General features: G+C 36.2%; 1 protein-coding gene across 2 annotated transcripts in view; it reads right to left on the bottom strand.

Moving 5' to 3' along the window:
- Nucleotides 1–2,667: 2,667 nt before the first annotated feature.
- Nucleotides 2,668–25,617, bottom strand: part of TAFA5 (TAFA chemokine like family member 5) — a 335,125-nt gene continuing 312,175 nt past the window's right edge. Inside the window, exons 4-5 of one of the 2 annotated variants that reach the window (XR_004253833.1) lie at nucleotides 5,597–5,689; nucleotides 2,668–3,943 (exon numbers count right to left, since the gene is read on the bottom strand). Coding sequence is in view for 1 of the 2 variants with exons in the window: in XM_032195859.1 (XP_032051750.1) it covers nucleotides 3,935–3,943 (9 nt within the window). In the remaining variant the exon portion in view is untranslated. The remainder of the gene's footprint in view (nucleotides 3,944–5,596; nucleotides 5,690–25,617) is intronic. The other variant, XM_032195859.1, reaches the window with a different exon arrangement.

The following is a 25,617-nucleotide window of genomic DNA, read 5'->3' as shown; positions in this document are numbered from 1 at the left end:
AAGGTGGTCCTAAACCAGTTTTCATCCAGTCCATTCCAGACTTCTTAGATGATGTTTTTCAACACTTTACTGATCTGATCTTTCATCTGAAACAATTTTAAATCTTAGAAGTTTTAAACTTCATACAAGAAGATTTAAAAGTATATGTTTTCTCTTATAAATTCATTGGGAAAAATGAAAAATGTTGCATATATGTAAGCTTATGTGATAAAATACAGTTCTATTTGTTTTTTATTTATTTATTTATTTTCCCTTGAACAAATATTCTTTTTTTTTTTTTTCCTCCTGGTTTGTGTCTATACTCAGTGTTGGCTTGTGCTTTTTCTTTACTCTAGTTCAATGGCATAGGCTGTAGGCATTGTGATTTTCCTTTCAACCAATCAATTTACTGGCTTCTAGTTCAGCTGTTCCTCATATAGGTTCTTCAGACATGATGTTGAATTCTTTATTTTCTTCTGGAAACTCTAATTGCACTCACAATTGTGATGAATAGGCCATATTAGATAGTAAGTGTCTGAGTTAAAGATTTATGCAATAGCATGTGGGTACAGTTTCTATAAACAAGTGAATGATTGAGTACATTGCATGCATAAAACCTGAGCTACTGCAGAGAAGAAATGAATTGTCCAGAGACAAAATAAGCTAAAAGCATAATTATGAAATTGGAAAATGATGTGTCATACTGATTGCTATAGAGTATTAATATTTGCTACATTTGATATCCCAGGTGTTTCAAACACTAGTTACATCTGACCTCACCTGGACTAACAGAAAGCAATAAAGAAGCTTTTTTTCTAAAAACTGTTTAAGGGCTTACTACATTTCCAGAGCTTGTTTTCAGTCTATTATATGATTTTCTATATTATTCTGTTACCTTTCAAGTGTGTTTTGAAAAAGTTACTTGTGGCCATGCTGAGAAATGAAGACTATGAAGACACTTCCCTCTGTGTTTAAAATTTTGCTTTGGAAGAGGCACATAAAATACTTTCAGAAACAAACACTTTTTTATGTAACCTAGTTTTGTAAAATTAGAAGTTCACAATATTCTGAAAACATATTGTTCCTGAGAGACAAACATTTCACCACTGCTCTTAGGCTAGTAATTCACAGTGATAAAGGCAGACAGTATATTTTGTTAATTTAATTTTTTTTTTTTTTGGGGGGGGGGGTTCGGAGGGGGCAGAGGTGGAGTATAAAAACATTCGAAGTGTCTTGAGGTGTCTGTTGCACACAGGAGACTCAGAAAATTGAACTGGTCTTTGATGAACAATCCCAACCTTTTTTGTCTTTGATATTTCTTGTACAGCATAGCCCACGTAAACAATGTCTTATTTTTCATTGAGCATTTGAAGTACAAAGAAAACAAAGACATAATTAAGGATATTCAGAACTGACTGTAAGCTATGAATTTAGTTATAAAGGTTATAGATGTCCATTCTTAGATCCTCTGTTGGGATCTGGTTTCCAGAGGATGAATGGCCTTTATCTGATCTGTAACTGGGCACACCGGAATGAATGTACCCAGCACCTGAAAAAGGAAGGGTAAAACTTCAGTTTCAAAACATGACCCATGTCCTCATTTTCACATTCCATTGCTACGTCTTCCTCTCAATGCTCCCACCTTAATAATCACCTGGTGAAACTCCTTTGATGATGTCATGCTCAGGGAACAAAAGTCTCACTTATAAAAGGATTTTCTTTATTTTTCATAATTTAGCTGAACCAACACAAAACTGAATACTGTAAAGCAACAAAAAAATGATGTAACATCTTTAATTGTTGTGTGTTAACTAAATAAGGCTACTACACTCCCTTTAAATTAAATCAAAACAGAGAGTTGGTAGAGTGAGGGATCTGGCTCTTGAGGTCTACATATACAGTAAATGTATTTACCATCATTTATTGCATGACATTTTAAACCTGACATTGGTCATTTATAGTGCAGTCAGTCCATAACACTTGTCAAGTGGCTGGGCTTTAATTGCTACCTTGACACTAGTCAAAATCCTAAGATTAAATAATAATTTGTATATATTTATTTTACTTGAAGACAAAATCATCTATAGTTCATCTTTCCTGTAACCTCTTAATTAAGTAAGAAGAGGCCTGTATTAGAACAGGCATTTAAAAAATTCTTTAATCAACTTTTCATTTTTGAACCTTTCATCTATGGTCACTTGAACAATCTCTATATATTTTTCTTTAGTAGCATAGAAGTAGCATAATACTAAAAGTTAATTGTAGTATTAGGTAGTATACTTGAAACCTTAATACATTTGCCAGGAAGAAATGAAGCTTCCTTCTTGAGTGCATCATACCGGTATGTACGAAACTTACACATAAAAAGATATAGTAAAAGGGAGCAAGTTTTGTTTGTTTGTTTCTCTGGTTTATCATATTTTTCCCCTCATCTTTGCTAAATTTTCACTAACCGATAATGCTGAAACAGTGGACTTTCTAACAATGAGGTAAAACACTGAAAATGGGATCGAGGAACAGGCTGCAAACAGACCCTTAGACTGTATTACATAAAAGTAGGAGAGAGAGAGAGAAACAAACCTTGCTATGAAGAGCAATGAGTAAAATATTTTACACTCTATTTTTATCAGTACATAAAGACAAAAAAATAAAATTAAAAATAAAATAAAAAATGCCTTCCAACAGTGCAATGGTTGAATGCATTTATGTAATATAAACAACATTATTCTTTGCTTTTTCTACACAGTCCTCTCTGGTCATGCTTCACATCCAGAATGTCCCAATGGAAGAAAGCAAACGACACCAGTCACTTCAGAGACAACTGAAGTAATAAAACACAACTTAACTCTGAACAACTTGTCATGACTGTCAGAGTTATCACGTTAATTGTTAAATAGGATTTTCTACAAATATACAACATATAAAAACTGTTAAATATATAACTTTAGGCTTTTCAAAATACATTTAATGATCTCTTTCAAACAAGTGTTACTTTTGTTTTCTCTTTAATTTGCTTTCTGGTGCTAAATGGTGTATCAGATGAGACATAGGCCACAGATGACCAAACATGCTCTTTGCAAATACTGTATTATCCAACTTTAACTATCAAAAATGGAACTGTAGAAGAGGCATGTTTAACTGGTTAAAACTGAAAATGATTTTAGTACGAGAAAGTCAATCTAAGTACAGAGGAATAAAGGTGCCATGTAGACAGTTTGTGTTCTTTTTGTCCAAGTTTTTCAAACATAGGTCATTTCCTCTCAGTGCTCCATTATGTTCTCTCGAAAGTGGCATTTCAAGAGCTGGTCTCTGGGTTAGTTTTTACTGCAGCTTTCCATAAAGACTTCTGCCGGACAACAGCTCAGCTTTGTGAAAGCTGGAATCTTGTCTTTGTGGATACCCCCCTACAATTTAACGACATAACTCTGTTAACAGTAAGATTGTGTCCACTTTAAAATAGATTTTGCTCTTTGGTCTATTGTATATATTGAAAGTATAAGAAAATAAAAGCAATTCAGACAGTTTAGGGCACAAGAAGAGTTTCTCTTTTGCACCTCAGTGTCCTCCCATAGGCAAAACAGTCTTCTCTAAGGCTGATTGGGATGATACTCTTCATTGTAGCAGACTCTTCGGATTAAAACATGTAGATAACAGCAAGTCCAGTAGTGGTGTATCACGCAGATGAAACGTTAACCATGAACTTTTTTGTATTGCTAATGCCCAAGCATATCTCTTTTTTTCTGTATTCCTTAGTCCAGCGATCTTTAGTATGGTAGAACAAACTTTAGCTCATAATGTAGAGGAATTATGTTGTCTTTCATGAGATACAGAGATACAGACAGTTGAGTTGATGACATAGAACGGATGATGATCCACAGCAGTGAAACTTGACTAAGTTAAGTAGCTCACACAGAGCCTAAACCACTCCTACGAGGATTCTGTGTTGCTGCATTTGTCAGGAGACCTGTAAATCAATAAGAACAAATGAGTTAATGTCTTAATATACAGTCCTGGTAATCTTTGCTGCCTATTACTTTAAAATGTTCTGCACTGAGAATTTTCAAGGAAACAGTTAATGAATTAGAAGATATTTATTTTTCACAGCAAACATTTTCCTTGAGAACAACATATGAATAAACCTATGTTTATTTTTATTACCAAAACAAAACAAAAACAAAAAAACTTTGTTATTTCTAATAAGGTCATGAATATAAATGATAGTTTACAGCTTCAGTGCCTTCTACTCTCTAACAACCTCCATGCACTTTCCTTTTTACAAAAATTTCACAGAATTCACCTGCATTAAATTACATGTAACAATATCTAATACACATGGAGATTAAGATGGCTATTACTTTTTACATATAAGATGTGATGGAAAATGGGCATGACTGCCACGATCATTTATTAACAGTGCAAGGATATTTATATTTGAGGCTTTGCTGCCTTCAAGTTTCCGTAGAGTGCTAGAGTGCACCTGTTGATCTATACGCTAATTTAATCAACACTGCCCTCTAGTGATGCTTGTAAAAGTGCAAATTAATGTTTCTTAAAAGTCAACATAATCAGAAAACTGTTTTAGTTACACTGATGAAAAATTAAAATAAAATAAAATAAAATAAAATAAATAAAATAAAATAAAATAAAAAATAAAATAAAATAAAATAAAATAAAATAAAATAAAATAAAATAAAATAAAATAAAATAAAATAAAATAAAATAAAATAAAATAAAATAAAATAAAAATAATGAAAATTGTCAAAGGACTGCCCTGTTTTTAAAAGAAAATGGAATGGAAGCTGGAAAGGAAAGGAAAGGAAAGGAAAGGAAAGGAAAGGAAAGGAAAGGAAAGGAAAGGAAAGGAAAGGAAAGGAAAGGAAAGGAAAGGAAAGGAAAGGAAAGGAAAGGAAAGGAAAGGAAAGGAAAGGAAAGGAAAGGAAAGGAAAGGAAAGGAAAGGAAAGGAAAGGAAAGGAAAGGAAAGGAAAGGAAAGGAAAGGAAAGGAAAGGAAAGAGGCAGTGGTTTGAAAGAGAAGCAACCAAAGCTCACACTACAGAGAATACGAGTACTGGAAGACAAAACAAACACAAATGAAAAAGTAATGACTGGTTATTACAACAAGAAGCCAGCTACTTGTGCTCACTCAAAATATCAGTTTAGGAATGGTTTTGAAATTACACAGACACTGTACAACATGGAATGTTTTGAAGTATATTAAGCAAGCATGATTGTTACAAAATGCTGTTTGAATGTTCAAACTCTATCTTCTGCTTTGGCATTGTCCTGTCTCCAGATAGGCAGAATTATCATCACTGATGGAAATATCATGCATAACACCAGAAAATACTGAACAGTGAATGTGAACAGGCAAAACAAAAAAGAAAATCCTATTCACTTAGTTCAAACTGTATATTAAATTTAAACTTTTTAACCTAACCCTCAGAAAATTAAATTAAATAAATACCACCTTCCAAATAAATTTAGCGATAGCTTGAAACATATTGTTCTCTGTATATATACGTAGAAAGATAGACAGATAGGTAGATAGATAGATAGATGAATATTTTCCTTATAAGGCATAAAGTATATGTCATAGATTTCTGCTTTTGTCCTCTCACCTTTTCCAGGAAAAAACACCCCAGAAATCTTGCACACAGCCTTTCCTTTTCGGACTAGTGATCAGATCTCCAAACCACATGGCCTCAGACAGGCTGAAGGCAAAAAACCTGGATGATTATTGTGGTATATTCCCCTTTTTTTAAATACACATTCAGCAAGAGAAATGATTTTAAAGTTTTGTTTCTATTAATTGTACTGTTTTCCTTTTACACTCTTTCTTGGGGTTTCCATTATACCCCCTATTTTTCTTCCCATTAGAAAAGAACACATTTTTTAGGGTAGCAATACTTTTTAGGCAGCAAGACACAAAGCATAAGAGTTATGGTTTATTAGGCCTAGAAGTAAACTCTTATTATGTGGAGAATTAGGCTGACTTAGCTCCATCACTTCTGAGTTAGGCTGGAATGGCCCAAAGCTAAAAGGAACAGCATAAACTGCTGATGGACTGTGCATGCAGTGTTTTCATAGTGTGCTTCTCTACCATATTGGTCCCAGGATGGAGACAGAATTCAGGTACAACCACATTCATTTGCAGATACCTGCTGCTTTGTCATTTCATGGATTTAAAAGCTTCCTTCCTCATTTGCTATCACTGTCCCCACTTTGCACGTCCCTGCTGTGTGAATATGGTATCAACACTTTAAAAGAAGGAGAGAAGAGGAGAAAAATATGCATTTTTAAAATGCTGAGTTAGGACAGAGAGCGGGTTTGAAACAAAGTTATGGCAAGAAAAGGAACAGAGTAGAGAACAGGATGTGAATTTACAACTTTGGATAATGACAAAAGAAAATGGAATAAGAGGGAAAGAGAAAGGGGAAGTTTAAACATCTTTAATTAATGAAGGTGTGATAAAGAAGAAAGATAGGTAATAGGAACAACAATTAAAAAGGAGAAAGAAGAAAGCACAGAGCATGAAGAGTCTGGAGAAGAGGAAGAGAATGCACGCCTATCCTCCCATCTCCTCTTTTTTCCCCTTCCATTTCACACTACAGATGAATTTATGACCCCCCCAACCCCCCCCATAAAAAAAAAAAAAAAAAAAAAAAGAGAGAGAGAGAAGAGGGAGAAGAGGGATCACCAAAATGACCATGAAAGGGCCTTGTTTACTATTTATACTAACAATTCAAGCCATGGAAAGTGGCTTTTCTGAGAGGCAATTCTAAAGGAAATTCTAAATTCTAAAGGAAAATGATGTTCTTGATGACTATTCACTAGCAAATTCTAGAATATTAATTGGGTCAATACAGATTACAATGCAAATTATAAATTAAATAACTATATACAGAGAAGTGTTTGAAAGCTTGGACCAGGTATTTTGGCATAGTTTTGTTCATTTTTTTTCCTTTTACTTAGGAAACTTGAAACAGCATCAAATTAAAGAGCCTGGGTACCATTTACCTAGTGCAAGGTTTTCATTTCTGTTCACCTCTATACAGGACTCTACAGTTTTAGGTATCTTTGCACAAGTGTCTTTGTCACTGACTTCAGTGAAGTTGGAATTTCTCCCCAGTGCTTCAGACAGCAGGTTCTACCTCTTTCTGAAGGAGCCAGAGGTTCTGATGCCAAATATTGCACTGCAGTAATGATAACTACCCCTGCAATTTTTTTCTTTCCACAAAGTGTGTGGGCTTTTATTTATTTATTTTTCCCCTGAATTGTTACTGAGATCACCTTTGCTTCATGATACTGGCACTGAATACTTATGCACCAAGAAGTTGATTGTTAATGTAACTCATCTCCCATTCAACTCTCAAAAACCAACACCTGTTTTTTTCAATAGAAAGGTGTTTTCTTTTTCATTTTTTTTCCTTTCGCTTTCTTTTTTTTTTTTTTTTTTTTTTTATTTATTTTTATATTTTTCTTCTGCCTGAAATCATAAATACAAGGGAAAATGGGAAGTTTGCCCCTCCAGTGTATTTTACCCTCTTCTGACAATAGCCTTCCTTCCCCATACCTAAGAGTTCAAAAGCACTGTCACCCCTTGCAGAAAAGCCACTTCAGTGCTTCCCCTCGCTGCAGAGGCTGAAGAGGCGTGCAGTGGCTTATGGGCACTGATCCACCAAAGCACTGTGGCAAGGTAGATATTAGAGTAGTATTTCCAAATGCAAACCCCACTAAGCTCTAAAATACCATGCAGATACATTTTTGGTATAACATTACAAAACTGATGAAAGAACAAAAAAGTTGATATAACACAAAACAGAATACACCGTGCCATTACATTCAAATACTGTTCCTTTCCTACTTTCACGAGTGTCCTGGTTTCAGTTAGAACAGAATTAATTTTCTTCCTAGTAGCTGGTGGAATGCTGTGTTTTGACTTAGGATGAGAAGAGTGCTGATAACACCCCGATGTTTTAATTGTTGCAGAGCAGTGCTTATACCAAGCCAAGGACATCTCAGCCTTTTGCTCTGTCCTGCCAACAGGCAGGCTGGGGGTGCAGTAAGAGCTGGGAGGGGACAGACCCAGGACAGGTGACCCAAACTAGCCAAAGGGGTATTCCATACCATCTGACGTCATGCTAAACAATATATAGGGGTGGCTAGCCGGGGGGAGGGGGCCGGACTGCTTGGGGTTAGGCTGGGCATCGGTCAGCGGGTGGTGAGCAATTGCATTGTGCATCACTTGTTTGTACATATTATTATTATTTTCCTATTATCACCATTGTATCATTATTATTATTATTGTTATTATTATTCTGTTATTATTATTTTCCTGTCTTATTAAACTGTCTTTATCTCAACTCACGGGCTTCACTTTCCATTTCTCTCCCCCGTCCCAGAGAGGGAGGGGGGAGGGTGAGCGAACGGCTGCGTGGTGTTTAGCTGCCGGCCGGGTTAAACCACGACAACGAGCTATTCAGTATGAGTTCCTGTCCTACCACCTGCCCCAGTATATTTATTTAATATCTCTGAACAGCTTAGAGAAGTTAAGCTGCACTTTTTTTTTTTTTTTGTATGTATTTATGGTTTGTATCTGTTCCCAGGTGTACATGACAAAACAAAACTGGTTGTTTTACTTTTAAAAGAAACTATGAAGTGAAATAAAGTTACTGTCACGTACAAACTCTTTGCCTGATCCAAAGGTCACAGAAGCAAACAGATATTTTATCATAACAGTTAGTAGGAATCTTCTTTTTGGATTCTGGATTATTCCACTACATATGTTGTCTTCATTTACAAACAACTGACTTAAGAATTAAGGCAAATTAAAAGTTGTCTTAAAATAAATGGTCTGGCAATACACATCAGTATTCTGACTGTAAGATTGAAACAGTTTGGAGAACGTTTGAGCTTGCTGGACTTTCGAGGTCCAGGACTTTTAACATTGACCAGGCATCTAGTACCAGAGATTAAAATACTACTGTACACTAACTGACTATGTGAGGGAAGCCTGAGTTCTAGTGTGCTCCACAAAATTCTACCCAGGAGGAAAAGTCATTTTCCTGACTGCATATTAATGGATAATCCAAAGTATAAAACAAACAAAAAATGCATTTCTTATGACCTATATATTCTATTATAGCTCTTGGATAGCTTGAATATGTCCTGAAAATGTTTGGCTCATTAGAGCAATTATATATTTAAGAGCAATTATATATATATATATACACATATATTATATATTTATACATATATTATATAGGTATATTATTATATTATAAAACACAGTCTGCTTAATTTGTCTTTTCTGAAAGAACTACAATAGGGGAGATCCTATCAGGGAAGGGAAGGGAAGGGAAGGGAAGGGAAGGGAAGGGAAGGGAAGGGAAGGGAAGGGAAGGGAAGGGAAGGGAAGGGAAGGGAAGGGAAGGGAAGGGAAGGGAAGGGAAGGGAAGGGAAGGGAAGGGAAGGAAGGGAAGGGAAGGGAAGGGAAGGGAAGGGAAGGGAAGGGAAGGGAAGGGAAGGGAAGGGAAGGGAAGGGAAGGGAAGGGACAGAAAAAAAATGTTCACTATCATCAAGGAGAGATGAAACACATTATGCAAATCACCTTGATATGATGGAAATGGAAATATATGTTGCTCTGTTGACTTACACATGCTTTCCACCAACCAACCAAACAAACAAAAATTAAGAAACCTGAACAAACCCTTTGTCTTTCAGTGCAGCATCTAGGATCCAATTTTGAATTTAAACATTTAAATTTCTGATCACAAACCCGAAAACAGAGAAAGGTTTACTGTAGCTGTCAAATATTTTCAGTCAGGACTGAATTTCAAGAATGTCTGGCATGACCTTTTACTTTAAATAGAATCCACATAAATACCAACAATTCCATGTCAAGCCTGGTAAAGCTTTAGAAGTTTCATTTGGTTTCCATTTTGCATTTTTTGAATAAAAATGAAAGTCAGAGTGAACCAAAGTTTTCACTTTTGCTACAGTAGCCAAGTACTATTACATGACTGTCTATTGAAGTCATCCCTGCACACTGGGATGACAACTCTGAACTATTAGTTGTGTTTCCAGCCCTGATTTCTGGGAATTCTCTGGATGCCTAGAATGTAACAGGTCATTTTAGAAGTTTTGGTGTTGTCTAACATCTGAACTACTTGTCTAAACTGTGTATTTTACACTTTCAACTAAAGTCTAAAAATGGCTTTTTTTCTTTTCTTTTTTTTTTTTTTTTTAAGTGTAATTTTACATGATTTTTTTATATATTAAAAAAAATAGAAAATACAAAAATCATTCACAAAGATGGGTGTAGATTTGGTCAGTCTCTGTCTCACAAGTCTACTCATAATGGAAACTTCATCAAAGCTTTTACCAGCTGACTGCAAGTCAGGTAAACAGCATGTCTTTCCCCTCTGCTTCTACTGCTGTCTGTTCTAGGAGGTTCCTGAATAACTAACCACGTATAATGCAGGGAAAAAAAAGAGAGAGAAAGAGGAAGATAAAAGTATTAAGATGCCCAGGGAAAACCTTACACTGCCTTGCAAGATACCTCATAATTCAAGGGAATAAAAATGTAAATTGTTGGTGATGATCCTAGCAGTATCAATGACCTGCTGCATTTGTTGAGAACTCCCATTGATCCCATTTTTTCCTATTCCCCCTGCTTTCTCCATGCTGTTCATATAATCAAACTGAACTATTTAATCTTCAGAAAAATACAAGTTAATCTAACTTTAAAGTTAGATTTAAAGTGGCTATTAGGAATAAGAAAAAGATGTGTAGGAGCTACTTTACTTAGTAATACTGCATTCTTTGACACTGAGCTAGCCATGGAAAGGACATCTTCATGAGTTCTAACTGCAATACCTACAAAATTAAGAATAATAAGATTCATCAAATCTAGTGGCTGCTTGTGGGTGCATGTTTATAAAAAGCAAGCTAGCATATCAGGCAGTGTATTCACAGACATGCTTGGTCTATATAGTGTACTCCAACAAAGTAACTCATGAGTTACAGATGGAAGAATGCAGCTATTAGGCACCTTCTAGGAGAACATGCCTTTCCTTTAAGATCCAGTGTGTGTTTTTGTTTTGTTTTCTTTTCACTTCTATTCAAGTCAGACACAGAAAGAGGTATATATTGCAACTCTGTGACTCCTTGCAAATTATTTTATTTTTTCCCAGTAACAGTTATTGTAGTATCAATAATCTGATCAGACTTAATACAATTTTTCCTTAAATATAACCTCTGAACGACTACCACTCCTATATTCTCAGCTTATGACCACCTGCTAGGAGTATCATTATGACTTTTCATTTCCTTCTCTGTAAAATTCCTGTTTGTCTTGTATTACCTTCTTTGAACTTGCAAGATCTTGGAATGTGCTGGTCAGATCACACACTTCTTCCATCTATGGAATTGTCCATAAGCAATACTAGTGAAAGTAGTGAGACTATTCTTCCAATTAGGTAAATTTAATAACCCAACTGAAATACATTTGACTTTGGGTCATGCAGGGCACCCAGGTTGCAGACCCCAGGCCTAGGCACGTGTAAGCTTGCTTTGCAACATATAAGCATATAAAAAGGAAAAGCAATTGAAGTGGCAGAAGAGATCACAGCAGGAATATTTGTGCTTGGACCTTGAGTACAAAGGTGCAGGTGGGAGATTTTCATCTGAAGAGGATTTTGAGCGACTGCAGATAACAAAACAGAGCAGATAACATTCTGTCCCCTATGAAAAACCAAAGCCAGTTGCTTGAAGCAACATAGGTAGAAAGAATGATGAAAAGGATCACACATCATGTGAGCAGAAACAATGCAAAATAGTGTGATTTTCTCTCTTTTATGTAACGTGTAAGAAACACACTTAAAATAACCCTAGGTAAAGGCCTTGAGCAATACCCCAATTGTATCTGATTTCTTTTTGCTCTTTTAAAATGTTTAGAGGTGTGCACCCCTACAAAGCTAAGCAACAGGTAAAACTAAGAAAGATTTGTAACTGGCATGGAATTATAAGCTTGAAAAATGACTTCGTCTCTGCTCCCTTTTACTCTTCAAATAAAAGCAACTGCAATATTAACATGATTGAAAGTATATAAGGATAGCTAGGGGCTTTCCTCGGGATAGTAAAAAAATAACCTGGATTTACCATTCCCGAGACTTTTCTCTAAGGTAGGAGGCAGTTTCAGACTAAATTGCCAATGCACCTAAGAATCCATTTTTATTAAAATGCAGTAACTTAATGTATACTGAATTCTGAATATTCATACCTATGTGCCCATATTGAGAGTGTACTGCTTATTAACATATCTTAACAGAAACATAACCTTAATTACATTAAAACTTCATGTGAAAAAAAATGCTTTAAATATTTCTTTGTGGTAATAAAAATCAGCTGAAATAATGATCTTCCATAAAATAATGCACATAATGCCACAATGCGCCTCTCCTCATGGAGTAATGTAAGTTTTAACTAAAAAGTTCAAAAGCAGTCTAGTCTGTTTTATACTTAAAGTTTAACAGTCTAATGAATGGGGAAAAGAAAAAAAAGAAAAAAAAAAAAAGCATAACAACAACTTACATCTGCCAGCACTGAAGTCCACAGACAAATCTAAACTGTTACTTTTTCTCCTCTAATTAGAGAAGAGAATTGTTCAGGGGCATCTGTGAGTGACATTTGATTGACAGGCAGCAGGTCTAGAGCAAGGTTAGTCTCACACTCACACTAAACATTAGAACACTGATTTCCTAAGACTGATTGTGAAAGTTGTTAAACTTCAATGAATAATACATGGAAAAAGCAATATGCTTTTAGATGGAATATTTAGGATATTTCATCCATTAAAAGAGAGAATTCTGATTTACAAAGCATGAGCTATAAATAGGAAGTTCAACTGCTAGTGAAGGAATTGAATAGTCAGTGTTCACCAGTGAGATACCGTGTCTGCTTATGTATTCCATCTGACAATTTATTGCTTAAGAAAGCAGTCATGTTTCACATCATTCTAGAAAGCAATGTACCACAGTAGATGACTTTTTAACAAGCAATCTTTACAAATATGATGTGTATGGCAAAGAAATCCCAGTATTTAAAATTGCTCTACTTAGCCTTCATTTATGACTTGAGGAGAAAGTAGGAAGTGGACAAGTGTGTGGAGTGGGAGAGGTGGGATATGTGTATGTAGGTGAGGTAAAGACAAATGAAGGAAAATTTTCATAGCCTCATTTGAAAACAAAAGAAAGAACACACACTGAATTCTTTAGTTTGAGTAACATACAGTTATGGTAAAAACAGAAAAGCTAGCATGGTATTAAAAAAAAGTTTAAATGTATTTGGGACACAGAACTAGAAGTCCACAACTGCTCTTAGTCCTTATGAGCACTATGAAAAAAGGCACATTTTCTAAACGTAAAATTTTCTAAAACAGATTTGTTGTTAGACAGCCCTCTTACAGGTACATGCAAAACAACATGAAAGTGTATCAGTACAGATCAGTTCAGCCTTTTATACCTTGATTCTACTCGCTTTCAGTGCAAGCACAAAACTTCCCAGCTTCCCAACTTCCCTTTGCAGACTTTCGAGTCCTCCTATACTTCATTTTGGTAAATGCTTTATATTTGTTTTGTGATAAATTCTTATAATCCCAACTAAAACATCCTTTTGTACATCTGTGCTCATCCTCCAGTTTTCAATTTTGCATGACTATGAGACAGCTGAGATGAAGGATAAAGTGTGGAATTTAAGGGTCAGTATCCCAAATTCATCAATTAAAATATCTTTAATCCCTTAGTGGCAAGACAGACACCTAAACGCATTATAGGTGTAACATTCTGATTTACAGTGCAAATATAATTAATCCTAACACATACATACAATACAGTAGTTCAAAAAAACAACCCGTGTGTCGCTGCCTACTGGAGGCAGAGCAGTCTGTACAGTGTGCAGCATATTGGATCTAAATTATTTGGCAAGATCACCATTACCCTCCCTACCCTGTTTCTATGATATTTTGGCAAGCAGTGCTGTGGTGATCAGATTTCTGCACCAGCTGAAAACAAACAACAAAAGAGGAAAAATAAACAGTGGCAAATATCAAAGAATTTGCTATAATTTACAAATAACTTTGTAGAAATTAAAATATGTAAATGAATAAAAGATACAAAAAAAAAATAGAACTAATAAAAAAGCAGCTGCAATTTAACTTTTGGAGCTCAGGAGAAGTTTAATTTTTACTTGACAGACAAAGATATCAGTCTGGGAGAATCTTACCACCTTACCTAGTTTCATAAGCCACTCACAGAAGTGGGGTAAATTTCCTACCCTTTAGTAACCTCTCTTAATCAGATTTCAGAGACTGCTAAAACTGTGTCTCTTCCATGACAGTCCTTCAACTCACTATTATTGCAATTTCCCTGGGTCAAATTCTGAGTTTATTAGACCTAAATTTAGATATCTGCATGTGATGATTAAGTGTGATCTCCATCAGGGTCAACAAAATCAATTCTGTCTAAATGCAGATGCTTAGGGCCTGTAAGACAACCTCTGTCATCTGCCCTAACCTCCAGATGCTGCTTCAAAAGGCCTTGTGTCATACATGCAAGTTCCTGAAGGTATCTAAGAATCTTGGAGCATCTTGGATGCCCTGAGCACAAGTTCAGGGAAATGAAACCTACCCTTACTCTCTTTTATGTAGTTGAAAAGAGTCCCAGGCAACTCCTCCTTGTGATGCTGTGGGCCTCATTTGGTCTCAGGTTACCCACTAGGTCCTTGTGTAAAGCCATATGCATTGCTGCCCAAGCCATATTCATGTGACTGAGCATTTCATCAGGGTTGAGTCACACAGATGACAAAAAACACGGTTAAGATACCAATCTTGTGATCAGTCCCTGTGTCTAAAAAGCGAGCTAGCTAAGGCTATGAGACAGAGCCTGAAAAATTTGTGTAGGTCCACCCTAAAGAGAGAAATGTGATTGCAGTGATCACTCAGTCCCAGAAGTTCAGGAGGATGGGATTACAGATAAGCATCTTACTACACTATTCACATGTCATTACAAGTGTTATGAGAGCTGTCAATTTGTTTCCTAGAAACATTTTTCTGACCTTTGTTATCTTTCAAGTTTTTTTTCACAATATGAGGATGACAAATAGTAACATCAGACCTGCGAATATTTCAAAATTGAGCTATTTAAGAGACACATCTGGGTTAAATCAGAGCAAAATGCCCTGCTTTCTGTTCCTCACTTGTTCCAATTGTAGGTGTAGAAGAGACCTTGCTGGTTCATAACATAGTTACACAGATGAAATTCAATGAACCTGAGAAGCAAACAAGCTTCAGGTGAAGACAGGAACCAAGATACGGTATTGACAATGTCATTAGTCAAATCCAGCATGGTATGCTCTGAGCTGTTCATCATTGCACCAGTTTGTAATCTAATGCAACAAACAAGCTCCAAGAACCACTAACATGGACCTTATCTTTTCCTATATTATTTTATACTTTAGGACTTTTGTCATTAAATAAGATTTTTGCTGCTGAGAATTCAGAGATTTCTTTTTTTTTTTTTTTTTTTTTTCATCATAGATTTTCTCAGATTTGAAGAAAATATGGGAGATTTGAAAGATTTCAGCTGCTGGCAGTATCAAGCCCTTGGTTCCTCTGATACGTCTGGGTTTGTGAGGGGGAGGTTCTCAAGACAGAAGGAAGAGATATCACCATGTTTTAGCAGTTACAAGAAAGTACATCAAAGTTAAGGGGATAGGTCTTAAAATATTAACTGTAGTCCAGATGGCCTGTGTGGGTGAAACTTGAGAATGTTTTATGAGAAATCACACAAAACTCAAATGCTATAGAAACAAGACACAAAACAGAAAAAGAGGAGAATGTATTACTGACTCTGCCAGACATGCTAGGCAACATTTCATAAATATCAGATGGAAGAAGTCATGATCAATCTTTCCTTTGAGGTCAGAAATTACATGTCATATAGAACAGAACTAATGCACAAGTGACATCATCTGGTTTGAGTTTCTACTGTCAGTGGGAGACCTATATATTCTCCCCAGAGTAGGTTTTGACTTAGGCTATGAATTTTTTGGAGATGTCAGTGTATCATAGCTAACTAACAAGAAATAGTTTGTGTTTGTCTGACACTAGCCATTTTTCACAAATTAAACAGAAATGAGAAAAAAAAAAAAAAAAAAGTAGGGGAGAAAATCTGCAGTGTGTAGGAGACATTGTGGGTGTGATCCACATATTCCGTAAGATTCACAGGGACCACTTTGGGAATGACACCATAAGCAGGAATATGGTGTTGAAAGACAGCCATGCAAGGTGCGAGCATAACATTGACCCAGCAGTCACATCTGCTTGTAAGGGTCAGCTGCAGCTTTCCTCTACAGACAATGATTAACTCTGTTCATGAGGTTTTCATCACTGCTAGACTCAATAGGTTCAAGAACACATAAAAATTGTATTTAATAATACAACTAACTCTCTAATATGATATCCTATCATGAATATATACTATTTATTCTGACATTTATTGCTTAAATAATTAGCATCACTTGCTAGTTAGAACTGACTGAGATGTCTTATTTTCTGTGTCACAATGTTATCTGTTTGCACTGCAGGAAAAAATATATATTACTTCTATCTGAAATATAAAAACCTGGGCTCTAATTATCTTACTGACCTTTGTGCATCTCAGGAATTTGTTAGTCGAGGACACTTTTTAAAGAAAAACAGATATTTTGAGGTGCCAATACAGTATTTTTCAGAGCATACTGCTGCTATGTACACATATCTGGTTATTGTAGCTAGGTGCCACAAATTAGAATACATAAATCTTACCCAGTGCTCTAAAAATGCATTGCCTGACAGTCTTCAAAAGAAAAACATACTTGCTTTTATCATGTAAATGAAATGAAGCATTACCTTTGGAAGACCCTATGTCTCTTTATTGGTGATGGAGAAGGCTAACAGCAACTAGTTTCTCAATTAATGTAACTGGTAAGTGCCTTAAATAGAGGAATGAATCTGGATGTCACTAATTATTGTTTTCATATTTTAATAAATGCAGAATAAAAATCTAGGTTGTAAAAGACTTTCAAGATCACCTAGTCCAACCACCAACTCAACATAATGAGTCCCATCAATAAGCCATGTCCCTTAGTGCCATGGACACCACATGCATCCTAAATACCTCCAGGGATGGGGACTGCACGACTTCCCTGGGCAGTCCATTCCAATGCTTGACCACCCTTTCTGAGAAGAAATTCTTCATATCTAATCTAAACCTCCCTTGGCACAGCTAGAGACCATTTCATTGCATCCTATTACTTGTCACTTGAGAAAAGAGACTGACACCCTTCTTGATGCAAACTCCTTTCAGGTAGCTGCAGAAAATGATGAGGTCTCCCCTCAGCCTCCTTTCCAGACTAAACAACCCCAATTCCCTCAGTCATTCCTCATAAGCCTTTTTTTCCCTAGCCCCTTCACAAGCTTCATTGGTCTTCTCTACACATGTTCAAGCAACTCAATATGCTTCTTGTAGTGAGGAGCCCAAAACTGAACACCATTTCAGGTGCAGTCTCACCAGAGCCACATACAAGGGGACAATCACTTCCCTGGTCTTGCTGGCTACACCATTTCTCCAGGCCAGGGTGCCATGGGTCTTCTTAGCCACCTGGACACACTGCTGGCTCATGCTCAGCTGGTTGTTGAGCAGCACCCCAAGGTCCTTTTCTGCCAGGAAATGTTGTAGCTACACAACCCCTAGCCTATTCACTTGTTATGACCCATCGGCAGCACCTGGCATTTAACCTTGTTGAATGCTGTACGACTGGACTTTGCCAATCAATCCAGCCTATCTGGATGCCTCCACAGAGCCTTCCTACCCTCAAGCAGATCAACAGTCCTGCCCAACTTGCATTGTCTGCAAACTTATTGAGGATACAGTTGATTCCCTCATCCAGATAACTGTTATTTTCTTATTTAATAAACAACTGCTTCAGAAGTATGCAACTTCTAAAGAGCAGATGATGTTTTCATCTTCCTAGAAAAAATACTTCAAGGAAAGATATTAGAGGAAAACAGCTCCTTCTTTAATTAGTACGTTTGATACTTAGGGTCTTTTCATTACAGTACAAGCAGGGGACACTTTAATCTAGATTTTTTAAATCAGTGTTAAGTAGTGTTAGGTTTTAGTAATTTAAAGTAAGACAAATACAAAATACAATGCTTATGTAAAAATGTATTTGATCAATAAATTGTACGTTTATTATAACACATCAGTAGGAACAAAAGACAGAATAGAATAGAATAGTTCAGTTGGAAGGGACCTTCAAAGATCATCTAGTTCAACTGCTACATTGTTTTTAATTGGTACTGATATGCCATAAAATAGTGTCAAAATAGTAATGAAAAAAAAAAAAAAAGGAAAATATCAAGTTTTAACAAACAATTTTAATTTTAGCTTTTATTGTTTGTTGATATACATGTAGTATTTGGGTAAAGAGTTCCATTTTATTCCTGATTGTTCTGCCTTATCTTTTAAAAACTGAACACTTGCACATAACCTAGTTAAAAGGTGAAAATGTGGTGGCAAGAAGGGTTTACTTTCTTACAACATATGCAAGTTTGAGTCTTTAAGCTTACTCTGATAAAGTATGTTTAATCTTACAAATTTTTCATACTGACTTTCAAAGTGCTGGCTCTATCAACAGGTAACAGAACACATTTTCAAAATGATTTCCCATTTTAAGGTATACTTATGTCAATATTTCATTATGCTAGTATTCTCTGAATAATATAACATCTGCATATTCAACCAATACACTTTCTTCCTAGATTATTTGATTCAAAATCTGGCACAGTGATAAGTCAGAGGTCTGACATTTGGAATTCTTTGGACTGACTCCAGATGGAAATAAATAAATAAATCCATATTTGCCAGAGGGCATCTTTCTCAAAGTTAGATCAGGCATCCAAGGCCAAACACATGAACTGCAACTGAGCACTTTGCCATCAAAATTAACAAACTGGATGATTTGTACATGATCTTATCATTCCTATCAATGGCAATAGTTTGCTCACATATGACATATACAGTTGTCTGATAGGCCAGAAATACCCAAGCAGAATCAAAACCTGAAGAAAAAAAAAAAAAAGGATATGGATCATAAGTAAAGACAACTCAGTAACTACAGATTCAGATCTGTATTAAAGTCAACAAAGAGATAATTACATTTTAATTTAAAGCCTCATACATAGTTCGATCTGAAATTAGTGCCAAAATTCATCAAAAACTGTCAATTGCCATTTGCTGTGCTAATTTGAGACATTCATATATTTAAATATAAGTATACATTTTTTTCTGTTCTGCAATCCTGCATATTCTCCTGAGACCATTATAACTGGCTTATTTCCCAGACATCTCTGTAAAGGATAATCTGCTCATGAAAAATATAACATGTAGTGTCCTAAACTGAAAAGTGTGGCAGAACACTTCTGTTTGGCAAGTTGGTGAGTTGAGGGAAAGCAGTGTTTGAATCTCAAATGAGAAAGGTAAACTGAACTCTTGGTTGAGTCCTTGAGGTTTAGAACTATCACCTATAAACTGAAAAGAAAGCTGTTCACTGGTATTCTTAAGAGGGAATAAGGAGCACACTTCTGTAACACGTTATATCTTAGAAAGAGATAAGGGGACTAAGGAGATATATTTAGGTGCAGTATCTGGAATTGGTATGACTATTAACATGACAAAGTTATTAAATTTTATTACAAGTTACATCAGAGAAGCACTCAGCTGAATTGTGCAAGTCTGCAGGTTCTTATTAGAACTTCTTTGGTGGATGCCTCGGAGTGCAATGTCAACTTGTTCACAGATTCAAGTCTATTTTTAATAAGATTATGTGTAAAGAACTACTTAATTAATTAATTAATTAATTAATTTAAAGGACCGCTTCAAAAGAACATCCTCTGTGCTAGGTTGCAGCATCACGTTCTCCCTCCTCCTTGCATGCTACTGGCTACACAGCGGTAAATCTAAATCACAGAAAGCTTAGTGTTTGTTCTCCTTCACCTTTGCCTGTAGACTAGAGATGAGGTAGATTTCAAACATGCACACTGCAAAGAAAATAGAACACAAGTTTCTTACCTCATCAGTAACTATTTTTAATTAGGTTTAGCCACTAAATGTAAATTCATTACCCCCAGCATGACATGTTCAGATGCCTTACTGTACTGAATGCTGATGAACCTGAACAGGCTCCAAAGATCATGGATGACTGCCTAATTTTCTTAACTGGGAACTGCAGCTTCCAGTAGCTAAGTAGGATGGCAGCTGTGGGAACTGCTTCCCACAGGAGTAAATTGCAGCAGACCAGCCACTTCCTTATAAAGAGAGTCAGTCTTCAGCAATATTCTGCCTTAAAAGCACTAAATGGCAAAAGTCTACATACAGAGAGGTAGAACAGAATAGCTAACTTCTGATAATTTCACTCTGTAGAAGTTTGGACAGCACAAAAACAAACCAACCAACCAACCAAAAACATACAGAGGTTCCCAGAAATATTAGTCCCCAGGCTAATATTGCCAAATGCAAAATGACATTCAGACAACATAAAACCTCCTGAAGGACTGAATTTTGGCATTTACTTATCAAAAAGCTGGATGATGTATTCTTCTGCTGCTCTAGTTTTTGAAGAAAGTACCTTTGGATTTGTGTTTTCTGCAGAACCCCAGAGTACCAAAATGTACTGGCTCAGTCTCCGTTCAGACTTAAGTGAGTGAATATACACTTAGTGTATCAAACACACTTAGCTCTAAGACAGGTACTAAATTAGTCAGCTTTGCCACATTAACCACACCTCTGGGTATGTGCAGAAGTAAAATGCTATGCCTGTAAGGAACTTTACTGGGAAAACAGGTTGTTCATAAAATGACAAAAATCAAGGATAATAGTTAAAATATTTGTTGAACAGTCTTGAATTTATGCTTCATCAATAAACCAGAAACATTATATACACAAATATATTGCACTAGAGAATTCACATAAGTAAAGCATTGTTTTTCTGTTCAAGAAAGCCTACATCCCTCTTTGCACCCTCTGGAAATATATTTCCATTAACATTTGTGCCTTAATCTCCCCACCAAATCTATTGAAAAACATTTTAAATACACAATCTTGACCTCTCTGTTAGAAAACACTCACCTCTGTATCAACCATGGTCTATATCATTCAGGAATTTATGAAAAGGATGTCAGAGTGAATAAAGCTGAATGGGTTCTTTGCCCCATGACTTCAAATAATTTTTGAAAGTGATGCTGAATATTTTGAAGGCTGTAGCATAACAGAATATTTACTCAGTAAATATCACTCAGGTCTTATCCAATGTAAATATAGTCTGAAAAGGATGATAAATACAGTATCACAAAATGCAAGGGGAATATCTACATGAGGAGGGAGCAAAGAATACTGACAAGTTTTGCATACGATGGAGGAGCAGATATCCTAGTGAATATCTCTTCATCCTCACTAATCACAAGCTTTAGCCTGCAAATTGCCTTTGAAAAATCACTCTGCAGATGTTTCTCACCAATAACGAATTCAGAAAAACACCTAATTTTATTTTCTTAATGAAGTTAACTTGATTTGCAATTGCTGAAGCACAAGGAGAGTGGAAATCTGCAAAGTAGGGCTAACTGAAATGACTAAGGTCCGACCTGCTCTCAAAAATCTCAACCAGATGTTCAAAAAAAAAAAGCTTTCCTGAATGTCTGAATGTATCATAAAATTAATACACGAAAATGCGAGGATTTATATAGTAGTTATCTCCTACAAAGTTAGAATTCTGGAATTTCATACATTTGTATAATTCTAAGTCAGTGATCATGGGGCTGGCAATAGGAACAGAAATTGAAAGAGAAACAAATATTCCTTTTCTATCGATGGTTACCAAAAAGGGATGACACTGTCATAAGCTAAATAGGAAAATATGTTCTAGAAACTAGGCAACAGTAGCAAAATAATACTTAGACATTACTTATGAATATGCTCAACTGCATTAGGAGAAATTTAAGAAGAGGTTATGCTGGAAATATTACTATGTAGTACTTAGAAGGTGGAACTGAGACTGTCTTATTAAAAAAATAAAACATGATGCTGGGAGGGATACTGAATAAACTGGAAAGCAGGATTTGAATTCACAATTACCACAACAGATACGATAGTATAGGCTGAAACTTCCTTGATCCACATAGACTATGATCAGTATGGATAACGAAAAAGTATAAAACCGAAGCAGAGGTAAATAACTTTGGAAGTACCACAGACAGAGGTGTCCTATTTGACGTTTCCTCTACAGCTTCATATATTGCATAGCAGTAAGTGAGAAGCTAGTGAGTTTCTAATGCATACTCTGAGGACTGCATTTATTACCCACTAATGCACACTCTGTTGATATGATCTTGATATTTATTAGATATAGGAATAAAATATTTTTGTAATATTTGTTCCACATAACTATAGTAATGAAATTATTTTTTCAATTACTTGTTAGTAATTGAAAACACAAGCAACAGAGACAGTTAAAAGAGTTGCTGGCCACTTTTTATGACAATCTTGTTTTGACTTTAAAAATATGTATATATTGAAAAATAACCACAACTTTTACTTCTTCTCCTTGTACAAGGTATAGACTCGAAAATACCATTTATACAATGTAATTTTTAAATTGCTCAAGATAGCACAGGATATCTGCTGCTCCTGTATGACACCCACAGGCTGCCTCAGCTCCAAATACAAGGAGGCAAAAATGGACACTTTTTTCATGTTTTACCTTTAACAAACACACATAAATGGGTGAGAATAAAGGAGTCTCAGCTCCATCTCCTTCATTGTTCACCACCAATGGGCTACAGTGCACAAAAGAAGGTGAGTACTGTGTCCTGTATGGCTGTTTGAAGAAAACTACTGCCTGTCTGTGGTGCATCACAGGCACATGAAAAGGCTGGTGTTTCAAGAACTCATATGTAACACAATGTCCCTTATAGAACCACACACCTTAATGCAGCTTTACCTGTCACTGAAGACTTATAGTCAATATCCAATTTATTTTTACAGCTAATTTGGGTCCCAGCATTGCCCATTTAGTTGACCATGCAGTGAATGGAAGATTTATACTTAATAAGATAGGAAGTGATCAGGAGACAAACTGTGATCCTGGAAAGCATCTTCATTCCAGCCAGTGCTTCCACAAATACCAACTTCATAGCCTTGTTTTGATCCAAGGGAAGACAATCAAAACCATGTGAAAAATTAAAGGTATAAAAGCTGTATGAATGACCTCTAAGATAGCTGGAAAAAAAAAAAAAGTTTATAAAAGAAAAAAACACATGCACACACCCCACGCTATTGTCCTGCCTTCAAATGCTTCCCCCTAGCTTCAGAGTCACATCTATTCATTTATTTCCACCATGGAAAAATTGAGGGTGACATTTAAGGCATTTATGCTGTGGATGAGTAGTTATTAAAGGTAGCAGATGTACAGAAAATTCTCTGAACAGCATTTCAAAAAATAAGACTTTTTCTTATTTTCATGTTGTTTGAGAAAAAAAAAAAAAACGAGGAAGGGGGGAGGGAGAAGGAGGAGGGGGAAAGAGGCCTGGCAAAGTTTCATTTTGCTCATATTATCTTATTTAATAAAAATAAATAAATAAAACTAAAAGCTGCAGATTTAGGTTGTTAGTGAGAGCTGTGGTCATGCTAATATCGGATCAAAAGACAGTCCCATGAATTGTGATATATATAAACAAATCTGCCATAGTTACCTAGCTACTTAATGGTTAAGGTTGCATACTACTCTGCAGCAGAGTGTTTATTTTCTCCTTTGTGACTTTCAATTTCAAGTAATGCAGGTATTTGACATGATCTTACAACCAAAATTCAGTAGAAACCGAAACCCCTGGAAGCACATGTAGTTTGCCTTTCAAGAAAAACACTTACAGTCTTCCTTGAGCACACTTCTCATGATTACCACCTGCTGACTGGAATTTAAGTGTAAAAAACGAGGTACAAAATGGGACATGGAATGGCAGGCTGTCCTGTGCTTCACAAAATATTTTCATAGAATCAGAGAATGGTTGAGGTTGGAAGAGCTGGGTTGGTCCAATCATGCTGCTCAAGCAGGGATACCTACAGAATGTTGCATAGTATTGTGTCCAGGTGGGCTTTGAATGGCTTCTCCTTGGGCTTCTCTCTTGGGCTTCTCCTCCAGAGAAGGAGGCTCTACAACCTCTCTGGGCAACCTGTTTCAGCACTATGTCACCGTCACAGTTATGTTCGTATGGAACTTCCTGTGTTTCTGTGTGTAACCACTGCTTCTCATGCTATCGCTGGGCACCACTGAAAAGAGTCTTGACATCCTCCCTTAAGACTTTTGTATACATTGATAAGATCCCCTCTCAGCCTTCATTACCTCAGGCTAAGTGCTCTCAGCCTTTCCTTACGAGAGAGATGCTCCAGTCCCCTAATCTTTGTAGCCCCCCAATGGACTGTCTCCCATAGTTCCAGTATTCTCTTGTACTGGGGAGCCCAGATCTGGGCATAGCATTCCAGATGTGCTCTCACCAGGGCTGAGAAGAGAAATAACCTCTCTCAATCTTCTGGCAACACTCTTTGATTTTAAATAGATTTTGTTGGGAGGTTAAGACTTCCTACACCCCTCAAATTAAAGCATGTGTCTGATAGCATATGGGATCATTTAATGTGTACACATGCATGTGCACACAGACACAAACCAGCATAAGTACAATATTAGAAGTTTTATTATTCAATTCTACAGATAAACTCAGGGAAAGAAGAGTTCCTCCCATAGCTGCTATGTAGCAGAGCAACTAGTACTCCACTCAGCTGTTGTGTTGTCTCTTCAGCCTTTTACCTCACTACAGCATTCAGCTGTTCATAAAATGGTATTGGCAGGGAAACAATCCCTGCTGATCATCAGAATAGCTAGGACCCAACCTACTTACAACTATAATAATAATAATAATAATAATAATAATAAACAGTCATACTCTCAGTTACAGACAAAAGTAGATGAGATACTAAGAGCGCATCCAGGGAAGAAGTGGTTGTTCACTGATCATGACTGGGAAGTTACATTCTGGGCTTACTGCTGGCTTCTGAAGCTTTGTTGATCCCGGCTGTGACTGTAAGCAGGGGCATAGTACGGGAAGTTCTGTACAAAAGTCTTATGTGCTATGTATTGCAGGATCCAGGCCCACAATGCCTTGTACTGACAGAGGAGTACATATGTTTGACATCACTAAAAATAATGAAAGTGACCTAAGGAGATGTTCATGTAAAATCCTTTACTAGCCACAAATGATGACTACAGTGGATTTTATCTGTAAAGTTGACTGCAAATTCAGACAAAGTCTATCACAAAAATTATTTTTAACCTCATTTTCTCCACAGAGATTTTTTTTTTTTTCTGGCAGCATCAGAAAAATGTTGTGTATAATATATGTAGAGAAAGGATATGACTCCCTCATTCCTAGTGATGGTATCACCAGAACATGGTTTGCAGGAACAACACTTAGGAAGATTGTAACAGATTTCC

Source organism: Aythya fuligula, chromosome 1 (assembly GCF_009819795.1).
Source record: "Aythya fuligula isolate bAytFul2 chromosome 1, bAytFul2.pri, whole genome shotgun sequence".
Classification (NCBI taxonomy): domain Eukaryota; kingdom Metazoa; phylum Chordata; class Aves; order Anseriformes; family Anatidae; genus Aythya; species Aythya fuligula.
Note: the sequence above shows the minus strand (reverse complement) of the source record. Positions and strands in the feature narration are given on the sequence as shown.